The sequence below is a fragment of the Rhipicephalus sanguineus genome, chromosome 11 (assembly GCF_013339695.2).
Source record: "Rhipicephalus sanguineus isolate Rsan-2018 chromosome 11, BIME_Rsan_1.4, whole genome shotgun sequence".
In the NCBI taxonomy this organism is placed as follows: domain Eukaryota; kingdom Metazoa; phylum Arthropoda; class Arachnida; order Ixodida; family Ixodidae; genus Rhipicephalus; species Rhipicephalus sanguineus.
In genome coordinates, this window is record NC_051186.1 from 5,893,662 (window position 1) to 5,908,456 (window position 14,795).

Below are 14,795 nucleotides of genomic sequence, written 5' to 3' on the forward strand. Positions count from 1 at the left end.
TAGGGAGGACACGCGTTACGAAGTGGACACGACAAGCGCACGTTCCCCTGTTACTGCTCGCCTGCTACTCTCTTTTCCCGCCTGCTATGTCGTGCGCTCCTTGGGTCGGCGAGCCAATAGGTTACGTCGTAAATACATTGTTGTTCGTTGTTCTGTGAAGCCTCCGTCTGTCTTGCTTTAACGACGGGCGGGACGCAGCAAGCCGAACAACCGCTTCTTTTGTGTCTTTGTCAGCTCTTCGGGGTCTGGATGACGGGAATGTTAATGATGGCTATGATGACCGTTGCGTCCGCGAGTGCCACTGCATTACAGGTTTGACGTGTTATCAGTGTACGTGCATTCGGCGCATCACGATCTCACAAATCGACTTTACCTTCCTTAGTATTCTCTGACACTGTTTGCTAGCCAGTCTTTCGTAGAGGTCATCGAAGTCTCTGCTGAGCACTCGCCAAGATGCCTAACGTTCCCTATTACGACTTTTGTTTGGGTCCACGTTTTTAGTTGTACAGGGCGCAGTGATCTCGCTCGACGAATACTCCCAGGTTGACAAGAACGTACGGCACCAGACTTCCGACCAGCGCGCCCAGCTGGGTGCAGGCGCCTACCCAGAAGAGCGCGTTCTCGCCGTGGCCGGTGAGGATAAGCGTGACCATGGTCTTGGCGTAGCTGAGCAGCAGAAAGGTGCATACCCAGCAGAAAACCTGTGAAGCAAGCCAGAACGTTAGGATGTGTTTTATGCGGCAGGTTACAAAATGAAAGAAATGGAAGCTCAGTGGCAACGTATCCATGACTTTTTCGCGTCGCTGCGTTAATAGGTCACTTGCTGCTGCACTAATAAGAATGCTAGGGCAAGTTTTGTTTATGTGCTACAAGTAGGACTCCGTGTTTTTGGATAAATCCGAAAAAAATACGATAAAACACTCGCCGGTAAAACTATTGGCAATTCAGATTTATCCGATAAACACTGATTTTAACGGCCAATATGACCCTGTTTCAATAATAATAATTATAAATTGTTCTGATTTAACGTCCAAAAACACGATATATGATTATGAGGAACCCCGTAGTGGAGCGCTCCGGAAATTTCGACCTCCTGATGTTCTCCAACGTGCACCTAAATCGAAGTACACGGATCTCAAGAATTTTCGCCTCCATCTAAAATGCGGCCGCCGCGGCCGGGATTCGATCCCACGTCCTTCGGGTCAGCAGTCGAGCACCACGACCACAAGAACACCGTGGCGGGTATGACCCTGTTCCGTTCTTGATGGAAAGGACATGTTCTAAGCGGTCATTGTTATATCGGCCGGCTTAGCCGATGTAAAGTTTACCTAACGTCAACAGTATCTCGTCGATCGCACACATCACACATTTAACAAAAGATTTTCGCACACGGAGCGAGAGACGTTAACGTATGTAGGGCCGCGGGGCCGCGGGGGCGCGAGACGACATGTTGATATGCGATCCACTGGTGGCAATGTCGAGCATACGGACCTCGTAAAGTATGCTTGTGTCTATTACAACAAGTTTTAAGGTTATAATACAAACAAACGGGGGTGTTTTGTATTCAAGCATTTGGGCCTGTGTGTATATGTGTGTTTTTGCATTCAAAGTTTGCACACAACTAGAATAGCTTCGTATGTCCTGATGTCTTCGTGTTCAGATATCGTGTCATCTAAGACATTGGAGTGTCGAGAATAATGAAAATTAAACTCCGAATTTCGGAGCACTGGGGATTTACGAAAAATAAACTCCGATAAACGCCGAATTTGCACCAAAAAAAATAAACTCCGAAAAACACCCTTTCAATTTAAAAAAAATAAACTCCGAAAACACGGAGCCCTAGCTAAAGCAATATCGACATGCGTTACCTAAGCGGATTAGTGAGTCAAGGTAATTTTTTGCCGAAGTCTGTGTTCTTCATGTCAAAGTTACGCTCGCGCTTCCGAGGCATTAGAGTCTTTCAGCAAGTTACGGAAATACGGTAAGGCAGTACGTACGGTACCGCTCCTCCTTTCCCGGTCGTTGAGCGGCCAAAGCACAACCAGCGGGAAAGGAGAAACGCTACCGTGCGACCTTGCCGTATTTGCGTACCGTATTTCCGTAAGTTCCTAAAACTCTCCATTGTTTGGGAAGGCTCCAGCGTAATTCTGACAGTCTGTAATTCTAGACGCGCAGGCAGTGCAGAAGCGACAGAAAAGTGATGAATAAACTTGACTCTGTAGATATGTTTTTGCGCAAGATATTTTGGCAGTACGACGCGACCCTTGACCACGCGTTTATTTTTTGCAGTAGTCCACAAAAACACATTTTCGCTTCTGTAACGTAACACCTCCTCGCTGTTTCATCGATTTGGGCACCGTGCTCAGAGAAACAGATATCTGGAATGCACTGCCGCTTCGGCATGCATTAGTAGCATCTCGTCAAACACTGGAAGTGTAGAAATAACGAGCCTGCGGTGAAACTGCGCTCACAAGTTAAACGTTGAAATGAAGATAGGATGCTGAGCATTGCAGATATTTTAACATAATGCGGAGGTCCTTATATTGTGAAGGTTATTTGGAGGAGAAAAGCTCGTTTACGCGTAGACATGAATAAATTATTTTTCGCGCTTCAATTTTCCTGCTTGCTTTTTTATAACATTGATAACATTGTGTTAACATCGATAACATTGTAGAACGCTGCCTGAAAGAGACACTACAGATAAGAACGATTTTTCTCATATTTGTAAGTTACTCTTTCACAATTTCAAGACCACCACGCTTGCCACGAGAAGATGCTTGTTAAGCGAGAAAACGTGCAAAAAGAAAATGAGGGTGGCGACGAAACGCCGTGACGTCATAGATTTTGACGACGTCTATTGGGTCCTACGTAGTTCCTAATCAGTGAAAATGAAGTACATTGCCCTCAGAGGGGGCCATAGACTTAACACACCAAGTTTCAGAAAATTTCGTTCAGCCAATGTCGCCATATTACGAAAAATACGCTTAGAAATCCATGACGCAGTGTTTAGGCGCGAAATTTTAAAAAAATGAAACTTTGATGTTGATTTTATCCTCTAATAATAAACCCATGATGGTGGAATCAATGGCAGTAGAGTTCCCAGTGTAGAATTTATCAACTTGGACCGATTCAGTGTTTCACTTTAGTGTCCTTTTGGCGTATATCAGACTTTTTTTATTTGCCATAAGATGTGTGTGCTGGTGTTTTTTTTATAATTTTTTTCGGACTGTTCTTGCTGCTGTAAATATCATATCTACTCACTCGTGGTAGGAGGCTTCCCTGGCGGTTTCTAACTTTGGGACCTCCTCCTGCTGTATATAATAATGCAGGCCCACTTTTTTGTACACGCAATAACAATTCATAACCTTGAGACAGAGCTCATTTCTTCAAGAGAATGCGTCGTCGCACTGAGTGACGTTACATATATTCTCGAGAAGCTGTAACTGTTTTCCCACCACCAGGAATGCGCCAGCATCGGTGTCCACAAACGGCGAGTTGGGGCTGGTGGCTGCAGTCAGTGTGATGTAGCTGGCACCCAGCGTACCTAGCAGCGTCTGCGCCCATATATGCCTCAGCCGGCGCAGTGCCACAAACATGGCGAGTGCGCAGGCCACAGGGTAGGCGACGCCACACAGGGTCACTGACAGATGCAGGGCACGGGGTCCGTACGGTAGGCAGGAATACGACTGCACAGTAAGCATACAGACAGGAGTCATTAGTGTATACTGATTATCTAGAGTAAGCTATCAATCTTTCGACTAGTGCCTTGCATTACGTACACAAGGTTATTTATTATTTAGCGAGCTGACATCAATATACTCTACAATTGCTAGGCAGACCGGAGTAGACATCAACTAGGCTAGAGATTCAGCTGCGCGCAGAGCGAAAACATGATGTGAGGTTCAGGCAGATAGTTGCTAGGCACCTGCAATTCAAACCCTGGGAATTGAAATAGATGTACGCAGTGTCAATGGCACGACGAACCAAGCAGGTTAGAACAGGCCAAGGTGCACCCTAATGTATTGTATCCATAAGCGCTTAGAGTATGATACGAATGAGCAAATAACGTCGTCTCTATTCACATACCGATTCATTTGTTAAAACAAAATAAAAAAAATCTGACTATTAATGCATTATTTATGGACGGTGTAGACAAACAGTCATGGTGCAAATTAGGAGATGTAGCGGATGCACGTCGGGCCGTGGCAGCAGGCGCCTGCGTGTGCCTAAAGCAAAATACCACGGGACCGTTTACAAAGTGTGATTCTCTAAATGGCCAGCCACTAACATAGGTTAAAGCAAGCATTTTAATAAAAGAATACGGCAGCACAAGAACGACGGGCTGAGAATGGAAGCGTAGCGCACTTGCCGGGCGTCGCGAGAAGCGTGACCATGTAATCGACTGTGACGACGCTTTTGTGATAGACACCGAAACAAACCTTGGAAAGTGGCTTCTCTTCCAAGTCTTGATATATCTAGAACAACCTCGCTGTCAATAAGCGCTCGTTGGGAACATTATTCCATTGATGAGCGCACGGCCTTCGGTCCGCGATGGAAAGGAGGAACCGAGGGGACAGAAGAAATGGCGCCGCTTCCACAACCAATAGAGTTACAGGGGCCATGACATGGTCGCCCAAAGATTTGTGGTTTTTTGCGAAAACTAGAAGTAGAGGGTCTAATATGCCTATACGGATTTCAAAAGTGGGCCGTAAAAGACTATTTCAGTGCAAAAACAAGACCTAGAAATCGCCAGCTGTAAAGCCCACCCACCTCCGGCGACCGCCATTTTGCTATGGCGCGTGTGCCGTCACGTGCAGCTCGGAACGGAGCCGTCGTCTTCTACCAAAGTTTCAGCCGCTGCAAATCGTTCAATTTCATTGCCAAGCTGAAGAAAAGCTCAAACATCTCGATATCACGTGCACAGCTGACCACGGAACAATATCGTTCGCCGCAATGCAGAGGCTTGCACAGCTAGCTGCTTGTTACGTCACAGCTCGTAAGTGCACCAGTGTTGCCTGACTCTCGGGCCGCTCGGGTGCTTATAAAAATATTCCATGTTAAATTAAGTGCTCGACCAAATACGCTAAATTTTCGCCAGCTTATTTGTGAATACACAAGGATTAATCCACATAACACAGATTATGATGGAAAATTGGGTGTCATGGTCCCTTTAACCCCTAGGACATTGACCGAATGTGTCCCGGAACGTAGGAATTGACCTGTGCTATTTCCGCGTCTATAATACACTCACACAGCTGTGAGATCACTGTCAAAAATGTGTACATGTGCCTATGCGCTTACAAGGACATGTGCTTAGACGAGATCGACCATTAGGCCGCAATATGGTGACTCCACTTGCTTTTTGTAATTAACTATGCCTACTCATTGGCAATGTTTGATATGTAGCTCACGGAACATTGCCCATCGTGTGGCAAGCTTCGACCAGCGGCCAAACCGACCGTATCGTCCCCACTCAAAGCATTGCGCATATTTATTGAAAACTTTGAGCACGGGCCAAATCAATCATGTTTCAATATGTACAGGAGACCTTTCATATTGTCACGTGGTCGTGACGTCGACGAAGAAAGCAGCCGGCGTTTGCAGAATGAAACTGTTTATTTGGCCGAACTTGTGGCCGGGAAAATGAGAACTAGAGCTACAGCAATACACGCTGTACAATGATAGCGGCGAACAGGGCGTCGTCCGTCGATCAACTGACAAGCGGTCAATCGCGTCGGCTTTTATACAGGCAGTATCGAACTTTCCAGCAATATCGCTGGTGGCGGCGTTATCTCTAGACAAAGCTGGAACATTCGCGTGCGGGGCGCAATCTTAACAGAACGATCTACTATAGACGTGAAGCTTCTCGAACAATGCTTCGCGGACAGCGTCGAGCGTTGATAACCGTCCCTGCCGGTCAAACCCGAATACATCAAAACAAGACAAGAAGTGGGCGTGGCATTGCCCCCCTCTGAAAAAGCATCGTCCCGATGCTTGTGAAAGAACATAGAAGAGAGAAAAAAAAAACAAGTGCATACAAAAATAAATTACAATAACAAAGGAAGAAAAATAGAGTCCCCAGGTTCTCTAACGCGCAAAAAACGGCTTAAGGCGCACGACATGGACGACTTCAGGTCGTGCGCGGCGTCGCTGGGAGTTCGTAATGCCGTCCGGGATCACCTCGTAGTCAAGAGCGCCGAGGCGTCGAAGAACCTTGTATGGCCCGAAGTATCGCCGAAGGAGTTTTTCGCTAAGCCCACGTCGGCGTATCGGCGTCCAGACCCAAACACGGTCGCCGGGCTGGTATTCCGCGAAGCGTCGTCGAAGATTGTAGCGACGGCTGTCGGTGTGCTGCTGGGTCTTGATGCGCAGGCGGGCGAGCTGTCGAGCTTCTTCGGCACGTTGTAAGTAAGCAGCGGCATCGAGGTTTTCTTCGTCGGTGACGTTGGGTAGCATGGCGTCGAGCGTCGTCGCCGGGCTCCTTCCGTAGACCAACTTGTACGGCGTCATCTGCGTCGTTTCTTGGACGGCCGTGTTGTATGCGAATGTCACATACGGAAGGATGGCATCCCACGTCTTGTGTTCGACGTCGACATACATGGCCAACATGTCGGCGATGGTCTTGTTTAGCCGCTCGGTCAGGCCATTTGTCTGTGGGTGGTACGCTGTGGTCCGGCGGTGGCTTGTTTGGCTGTATCTCAGTATTGCCTGAGTTAGGTCAGCAGTAAACGCCGTACCTCTGTCGGTGATGAGAACTTCTGGGGCGCCATGACGCAGGACGATGTTCTCAACGAAGAACTTCGCTACCTCGGCGGCACTGCCTCTAGGCAGGGCCCTCGTCTCGGCGTAGCGTGTGAGGTAGTCTGTAGCTACGACGATCCATTTGTTTCCGGTATTGGACGTCGGGAACGGCCCCAGTAAGTCCATCCCGATTTGCTGGAACGGCCGTCGAGGTGGCTCGATAGGCTGCAGAAGTCCGGCTGGCCTAGTGGGCGGTGTCTTGCGTCGCTGACAGTCCCGGCAGGTCTTCACGTAACGAGTGACGTCGGCGGAAAGGCGCGGCCAGTAGTACTTCTCCTGTATTCTTGCTAGCGTGCGAGAAACACCCAGGTGTCCAGCCGTCGGGTCGTCGTGCAGAGCCTGGAGGACCTCTGGCCGCAATGTCGAGGGTACCACGAGAAGGCAATCGGCTCGAAGCGGTGAGAAGTTCTTCTTTAGGAGAACACCGTTGCGCAAGAGAAATGACGCCAGTCCCCGCGTGAATACCTTCGGAACAACGGTGGTCCTGCCCTCGAGGTATTCCACAAGGCCCCTGAGTTCTGGATCCATTCGCTGTCGTTCGGCGAAGTCGTCGGCACTTATGATTCCCAAGAAGGAGTCGTCCTCCTTGTCGTCCTGCGGCGGTGGGTCGACGGGGGCGCGAGACAGGCAGTCAGCGTCGGAGTGTTTCCTTCCGGACTTGTAAACGACGGTAATGTCGAATTCTTGAAGTCGTAGGCTCCACCGTGCGAGGCGACCTGAAGGGTCCTTCAAGTTAGCTAGCCAACACAATGCGTGGTGGTCGCTCACAACTTTGAAGGGCCTGCCGTAGAGGTAGGGGCGAAACTTGGATGCAGCCCAGATGATCGCTAGGCACTCCTTTTCTGTTGTGGAATAGTTCGTTTCTGCCTTTGATAGCGACCGGCTAGCATAACTGATGACCCTTTCCTGCCCGTCAGTCTTCTGCACAAGGACGGCGCCGAGTCCTACGCTGCTTGCATCGGTGTGGATTTCCGTATCGGCGTATTCGTCGAAATGTGCTAGTATGGGAGGCATCTGAAGGCGTCGTTTCAGTTCTTCAAATGCTTCGATTTGCACCGTTTCCCACTTGAATGGCACGTCGGTCTTCGTGAGGTGAGTTAGCGGTTCGGCGATTCGTGAAAATTCCTTGACAAAGCGCCTGTAGTAGGCGCACAAGCCGAGGAAAACGGCGCACGGCTTTCGTGTCGGTGGGGGGCGGGAAGGCAGCGATGGCAGCTGTTTTCCGCGGGTCTGGGCGAACACCACCCTTGCTGATCACGTGACCCAAAAACAGCAGCTCCTCGTATGCAAAGCGGCACTTTTCAGGCTTCAAGGTGAGGCCAGAAGTCTTGATTGCTTGTAGTACAGTGTCAAGGCGCCGGAGGTGTCCGTCGAAGCTTGGGGCAAACACAATGACGTCGTCCAAGTACACAAGGCAAGTCTGCCACTTCAGTCCAGCCAGCACGGTGTCCATAACGCGCTGGAACGTCGCAGGTGCCGAGCAAAGACCAAAGGGCATAACCTTGAACTCGAAGAGGCCGTCTGGTGTTATAAAGGCAGTCTTCTCTCGGTCTCTCTCGTCGACTTCGATTTGCCAATAGCCGGTCTTGAGGTCCATCGACGAAAAGTACCTCGCGTTGTAGAGTCGATCCAGGGTGTCGTCTATCCGTGGGAGAGGGTAGACGTCCTTCTTCGTGATTTTGTTCAGGCGGCGATAATCGACGCAGAAGCGTAGGGTTCCGTCTTTCTTCTTCACTAGCACCACGGGTGACGCCCATGGACTCTTCGACGGCTGGATGATGTCGTCGCGTAGCATTTCGTCGACTTGTTTCTTTATGGATTCGCGTTCTCGCGTTGAAACTCTGTACGGGCTCTGCCGGAGTGGCCTGGCATTTTCCTCTGTTATGATGCGATGTTTTGCGACTGGGGTCTGGCGGATTCTTGACGATGACGAAAAGCAGTCCCTGTATTTCAAGAGCAGGGTTTTGAGCTGTTCTTGTTTATGCTTCGGAAGGCTAGGATTAACGTCGAAAACTGGTTGAGAAGCTTGGTTCGTCGGTGTTGGCTCGGAAGAATCGGCGATGGCGAAAGCCATCGACGTAGCCGTGATTTCTTCGATGTAGGCGACTGTCGTGCCTTTGTTTACGTGCTTATACTCGTTGCTAAAGTTTGTGAGCATCACTGTTGCTTTGCCTCCCCGCAACTCTGCTATTCCTCTTGCGACGCAAATCTCGCGGTTAATCAACTGGTGCTGGTCGCCTTCAATGACGCCTTCCAGGTCTGCTACTTTCTGAGAGCCGACGGAAATGATGACGCTGGAGCGAGGGGGAATGGTGACTTGGTCTTCCAGCACATTCAAGGCATGCTTCCCTGGCGGCGTGTACCGCGGTAATGCTTTTTCTGTAGATAGTGTTATCGACTTCGATCTGAGGTCGATGCTGCACCATGAAGGCCTAAGAAGTCCATACCAAGGATGACATCTCGGGAGCAATGCTGAAGGACTACGAAGCTTGCGGGATAAATCCGGTTGTTGATGGAGACCCTCGCTGTGCAGATTCCTGCCGGCGTTACTAGGTGACCTCCCGCTGTGCGGATTTCGGGGCCTTCCCAGGCGGTCTTGACTTTCTTCAGCTTCGTCGCGAATGGTCCACTGATGACGGAATAGTCGGCTCCAGTATCGACGAGAGCGGTGACGTTGTGGCCGTCGATGAGAACGTCGAGGTCACTCGTTCGTCGCCTACCGTTTCGATTTGGTCGCGGCGTCGGATCACGGCTACGTCGGTTTGTCCCGCTGCTTCGTCGTGGTGTCGTCAGGTCTTCTTCGGGCCGTGAAGTTTCGACGTCAGGGCTTCGTTCGGCTTGCGGCGTGTTCTTTAGATGTCGTTGCAGCGTTGTCGTCGGCGGCGGAGGATCTTCGGTATTTCGTCGTACAGCAACCGCACCTCCATCGGTTGCTGCCCTTAGTTTTCCGGATACGGGCTGGGTGACCGGCCTCGCGTTGGGCCAGTGTATGGTCGGCGTTGGGGGGAGACGTAGCGGCCTGGCGACGGCGAACGGGAAGGTTGTCGGGGCGTCCATTGCGTTCCCGCGAGGTAGTCGGCGATGTCATGTGGTCTTTCCCCTCGCTGTGGACGCGGCGCGTCGATGGCGAACCCACGCAGTCCCATCTGTCGGTACTGGCAGCGGCGGTAAGTGTGGCCAGCTTCCCCGCAATGGTAGCAGAGTGGGCGGTGGTCGGGGGTGCGCCAAACGTCGGTCTTTCGGGGGGCGCAGCGTTGTCCTGTCGGCGGGCGGTATGGCGTCGGTGGTGGTGGCGGCGGTGCCTGGCGGCGGAACTGCTGCGGCGACGCGGCGTCTTGACGTGGGCGAGGGGGTGGGGCGTTGCGTCGGGCTGCAGCAGCATAGCTCATTGCTTCCGGCTGAGCCTGCGGTGCTTCGGGAATTCCAAGCGATTGCCGGACTTCCTCGCGGACAACGTCGGCGATTGAATGCACTTGATGCTGCGGCGAAGGTAACAGTTTGCGCAGCTCTTCCCGCACAATCGCTCTGATGGTGTCACGCAGGTCATCAGACTGCAGCGCCTGAACCTCCCCGTAGGTCGTCGTAGGAATGCGGCGGTTGTACTGCCTAGTGCGGATTTCTAGTGCCTTTTCGATTGTGGTGGCCTCTGAAAGGAATTCCGAGACCGTCTTCGGCGGGTTGCGCACAAGTCCGGCGAAGAGTTCTTCCTTCATTCCCCGCATCAGGAAGCGAACTTTCTTTTCTTCGGACATGGCTGGATCGGCATGGCGGAATAGTCGAGTCATTTCTTCGGTGTACAGTCCGACGTTTTCATTGGGGAGCTGTACACGGGTCTCGAGAAGGGTTTCAGCCCTTTCTTTCCGGATGACGCTCGTGAAGGTGTTGAGAAATCCGGTGCGGAAGAGGTCCCATGATGTTAGCGTGGACTCTCGATTCTCGAACCAGGTCCTTGCGCCATCTTGAAGGGCGAAGTAGACATGGCGTAGCTTCTCGTCGCAGTCCCAGTTGTTGAACGTGGAGACTCGGTCGTATGCCTCCAGCCAGCTTTCTGGATCCTCGCATGGTGATCCGCGGAATGTCGGCGGCTCCCTCGGTTGATGCATGACGACCGTTGTAGGCGCCACAGCGGTTGTCATTGTGGCTGTTGTCTTCTTCGTTGTGATCCTGGTCTTGTCCGGTAGGGGTCCGTATTGTGGGGGTAGTCCTTCCAGTCTGCGGCTGGCTCGACTGCCGCTGATGGTGTCGGTGTCTTCTTCGCGACGTGGGCTGGGTTCAAGGCTTGTCGGGGGCGTCCGGAACATGAACGAGCAGCACCTCCACCAGATGTCACGTGGTCGTGACGTCGACGAAGAAAGCAGCCGGCGTTTGCAGAATGAAACTGTTTATTTGGCCGAACTTGTGGCCGGGAAAATGAGAACTAGAGCTACAGCAATACACGCTGTACAATGATAGCGGCGAACAGGGCGTCGTCCGTCGATCAACTGACAAGCGGTCAATCGCGTCGGCTTTTATACAGGCAGTATCGAACTTTCCAGCAATATCGCTGGTGGCGGCGTTATCTCTAGACAAAGCTGGAACATTCGCGTGCGGGGCGCAATCTTAACAGAACGATCTACTATAGACGTGAAGCTTCTCGAACAATGCTTCGCGGACAGCGTCGAGCGTTGATAACCGTCCCTGCCGGTCAAACCCGAATACATCAAAACAAGACAAGAAGTGGGCGTGGCAATATATAATCACTTCTACGAAATTTTTTACTTTTTATGTCCCATTTTTGCGTACATAAGTACTGACCCAGCGCCTAAAGAGGGCTGTGTGCATATAATTACTCACTTTCGCGCGTGGTTATGACACAAACGAACGTGATTATTAGGTTTCCGTGCGCCCACACTACGTACCTGTATGGCCGGCAAGAAACCGAAGGTCAGCAGGCTGGCCCATGTCTGTATCGCGAGCAGTACAATGTAGTAGCGTTGCGTCGAGCTGCTGTGTTTGAAGAATACTTTGGCATCGTTCTGGGTAAGTGGTGCTTCCGGGTATTGCCTCCACGTTTCCCACTCATTTTCCTTACCGACTGGCAGAGCGTTAAGGTGCACCGCTTCTCGTGTCGCGGAAATCACGTGACGGTGACGTGTTACCTGCTGCCGGAATTCTTCCTGCTGAAAATGCAGTAAATGCAAAGACGCTATTTATTGCCCGAAAGAAAGTGAGAGCCATTCGTCTTCTGAGTGTAAAAAAATAACACTATCAAGTTTCCTAAATTCCGCATTTATAGGTCGTTTTCTGGCTTTTCAATGGCTTCAATGCCTCCACGGGCCAGCTGGTGACCACGACGCGTAGCATTTATGTGATATTCTTATGATTATTTTGTCATTTATTCTCTAAGTTATATGCCGGACGGTCCTCTTTTGCTGCTTTTATAAATATCCAAGACAAAGATGTGAGTCTGCTCTATAGTGTGGTATTTGTAGTCGCTCCCAATCGGTCTTGCGTATTTCTGTCCAGAGTTTCCGTAACCAGTTAGTTATAGTGGCTAAACGCTGCATTCCGAAGTTGTTCAACTTTATGGAGCAGCTACTGGTGCCAGTAAATGTTCTAGTGTTCTGGTGGTACACGTCATTCGCGACGCTGCGTAAAAGAGGAACCGAGGTGACAGTAGAAGAAGACGCCGCTTGCGCAACAGATACAGTGAACCCTCTAGGAAAGGACCGAACGAGTCCCGAAACGTCGGGCTGAATGTAATAACTCTGACAGGCGACATTTCAGCATCTAGAATATGAGTTCACATAACCAGAACCGAACGATGATGAGATGAACTGCCTTCCCGACATCTATACCAGCTCAAGACTTGCAACAGTGCCTCAAGGGTTAGATTCTGGACACTCTGGCCTGTCACTCAGCTAATATGCGTGTAGTGAGAACGTACGCTTGGTCATGAATGGGGCAAAATACTTTGTTCCCTGCGCTATGGGAAGACTGACTCGACAACTTAAGTGAGTGCTGGTTAAGATTTACATGACGTACGAGTTAGAATCAGCGCCGCGACATATTGTCCAATGGTCCAGCTGATGCAATCCTTTGTTTTTATACTCGTTCGTTGTTTTTTTTTTTTGAAATGCGAATCGGAAGGAACCTGGGCAGATATTAACAAAATACCTTACAATACTTAGAATAGTACTGCTCGTCAAATCGATTCCTGCAAGCTGTTGGTGCAATATTCACTTGACACAATTACGCTGTCACTTGGTGACAACTGAGCAGAAATTGATTCCCCTGTCTATTGTCCTTTCGCCTACCTAATATCCCTCTTATTGCTACTTCTGTATATCACAGCAACATATTGCACCAGGTACTGCACACACCCGGACTATTCCTAATCTCCTTATTCGGGATAACTAGGCTAAAGACCTCACACACACAGGAACAGCCACGACCGATCCAGCGGGAAAGAGTACCGGTTCGGGCTATTTTGTAGTGCATTATATATTGCGTAATATCGCCGAAAAACGACGAAACATGAAAGTGAACAGCGACAAGCGCTTGTCGTTGTCTCTTTTCGTCTTTTGTCGTTTTCCCGCGCTATTACGCCGAATACCAGCCGGAAAGCTGAATGTCTCGAGCAAACGGGGATCCGAACTAAGGGTTCCGTCGAAAGAAGAATACATCCCACCCGTATATCTATCATGTTTTATCATGTCTAAGCTGGACATGATAATAGACAGGATGAACGGTCAATGGCGAAGACGTAAGAAAAGCCCCTGTTGTACAACTTTTCGAGCGATAAAACACTATTCACTTACCCATTCAGTTTCAAACGACTTGAAGTTATCAAGCAAAACGAAGGCCACGTAACTGAGCACCACCAACAGCAACAGCACATCAAAGAAAACCTCGGGCTCGAAGTTCGTGGCCCCTACACGGAGCACCGTAACTACGCGCTCTTGCGAGTCAGCAGAGTCGTTCACACCTTCATTCCTGTACGTCGCGGTTTCGTTCACGCATTCCGGTTCATCCAGTCCCTGAGCCAATGCCGCAAGGCTGGGCACGACGCCTCCGAGGCCCTCTCCCACCAGGTATGAGGTCATGTACACCTCTCGGAAACGACCAACAAAGGGCAGATACACCACTGACGAAGTACAATCCACGATGGACAGCGCGAACGCCGCGATCAGGAGTACGAGGCTAGTCTCTCGGCCCAGCACAAAAGCAGTTACTTTCCAACCACAGACCAGCACTACGCAGGCGGCGAGTCCAATGCATAGCTGCACGTGATTCGCCACGCTCAGTGCCCGCGGCCCTGTGCACACGCGCGTCCAGAAGTATCGGCCGAGGCCGTAGAGAAGAGGCCCCACGTTTCCCAGCTGAATGGCCAGGCTGAGCGAGGCGGACAGAGCCCAACCTTCAGGCAAGGCGTGTACCAGGAGCGGCAGTTCCATCCACAGTCCGGTGATGGCGAGCCAGGAGCTTAGGCCGTACAGCATACACAGTAAGTCGACGAGCGGGCGTCGTTCGCTCGTGAAAAACCACCACCCTGCCATTGAGGCTCGTTCTCGGATAGCCGTGCCCAACAGGAGAGTCGCAGTAGATGCTCAGAGCACTTCCGATGTGTGTCGGCTCATTCTAAAACAAAGGAAAGAGCAAAACGCGACTTGGTTGACTCCATAACGCTCGCGGAGCGTCAAACGTGCTTCATCGTTCTCAAGCAAACTGAAGCTAAGAATACACGGTGTCAATTCACAAAAGTCCTCTTTCGTAAGTGCGTTTTCCCATTGGTCAGCCGACTTCCCTAATGTTATGTCCGGCAAAGTGATTGGCTGGAATATTCTCTTACGAAAATATTTAGCGCAACGCGTTATGGGGAATCTGGGCCCAAGCGTGCTATGCAGGATGGTCCGAGCTTCTCGGCTACACGAGTTTGCTCCGAGCTCGCACTACGGCGGTCATGATGGGAAGACAGTGCGAAGCGCGTGATAGCAGCGTTGATAAAAACGGCT

The 14,795-nt window shown here is 50.7% G+C and overlaps 1 protein-coding gene across 1 annotated transcript; it reads right to left on the reverse strand.

Moving 5' to 3' along the window:
• Positions 1-482: 482 nt before the first annotated feature.
• LOC119373330 (solute carrier family 52, riboflavin transporter, member 3-A) lies at positions 483-14,350 on the reverse strand. Its single transcript, XM_037643357.2, has 4 exons — positions 13,602-14,350; positions 11,700-11,960; positions 3,456-3,686; positions 483-701 (listed from the first exon to the last, which is right to left on the reverse strand). The coding sequence occupies exons 1-4, from the start codon at positions 14,337-14,339 to the stop codon at positions 498-500; spliced, it is 1,434 nt and encodes a 477-aa protein (XP_037499285.2). The 5' UTR covers positions 14,340-14,350; the 3' UTR covers positions 483-497.
• Between the last annotated feature and the right edge of the window lie 445 nt (positions 14,351-14,795).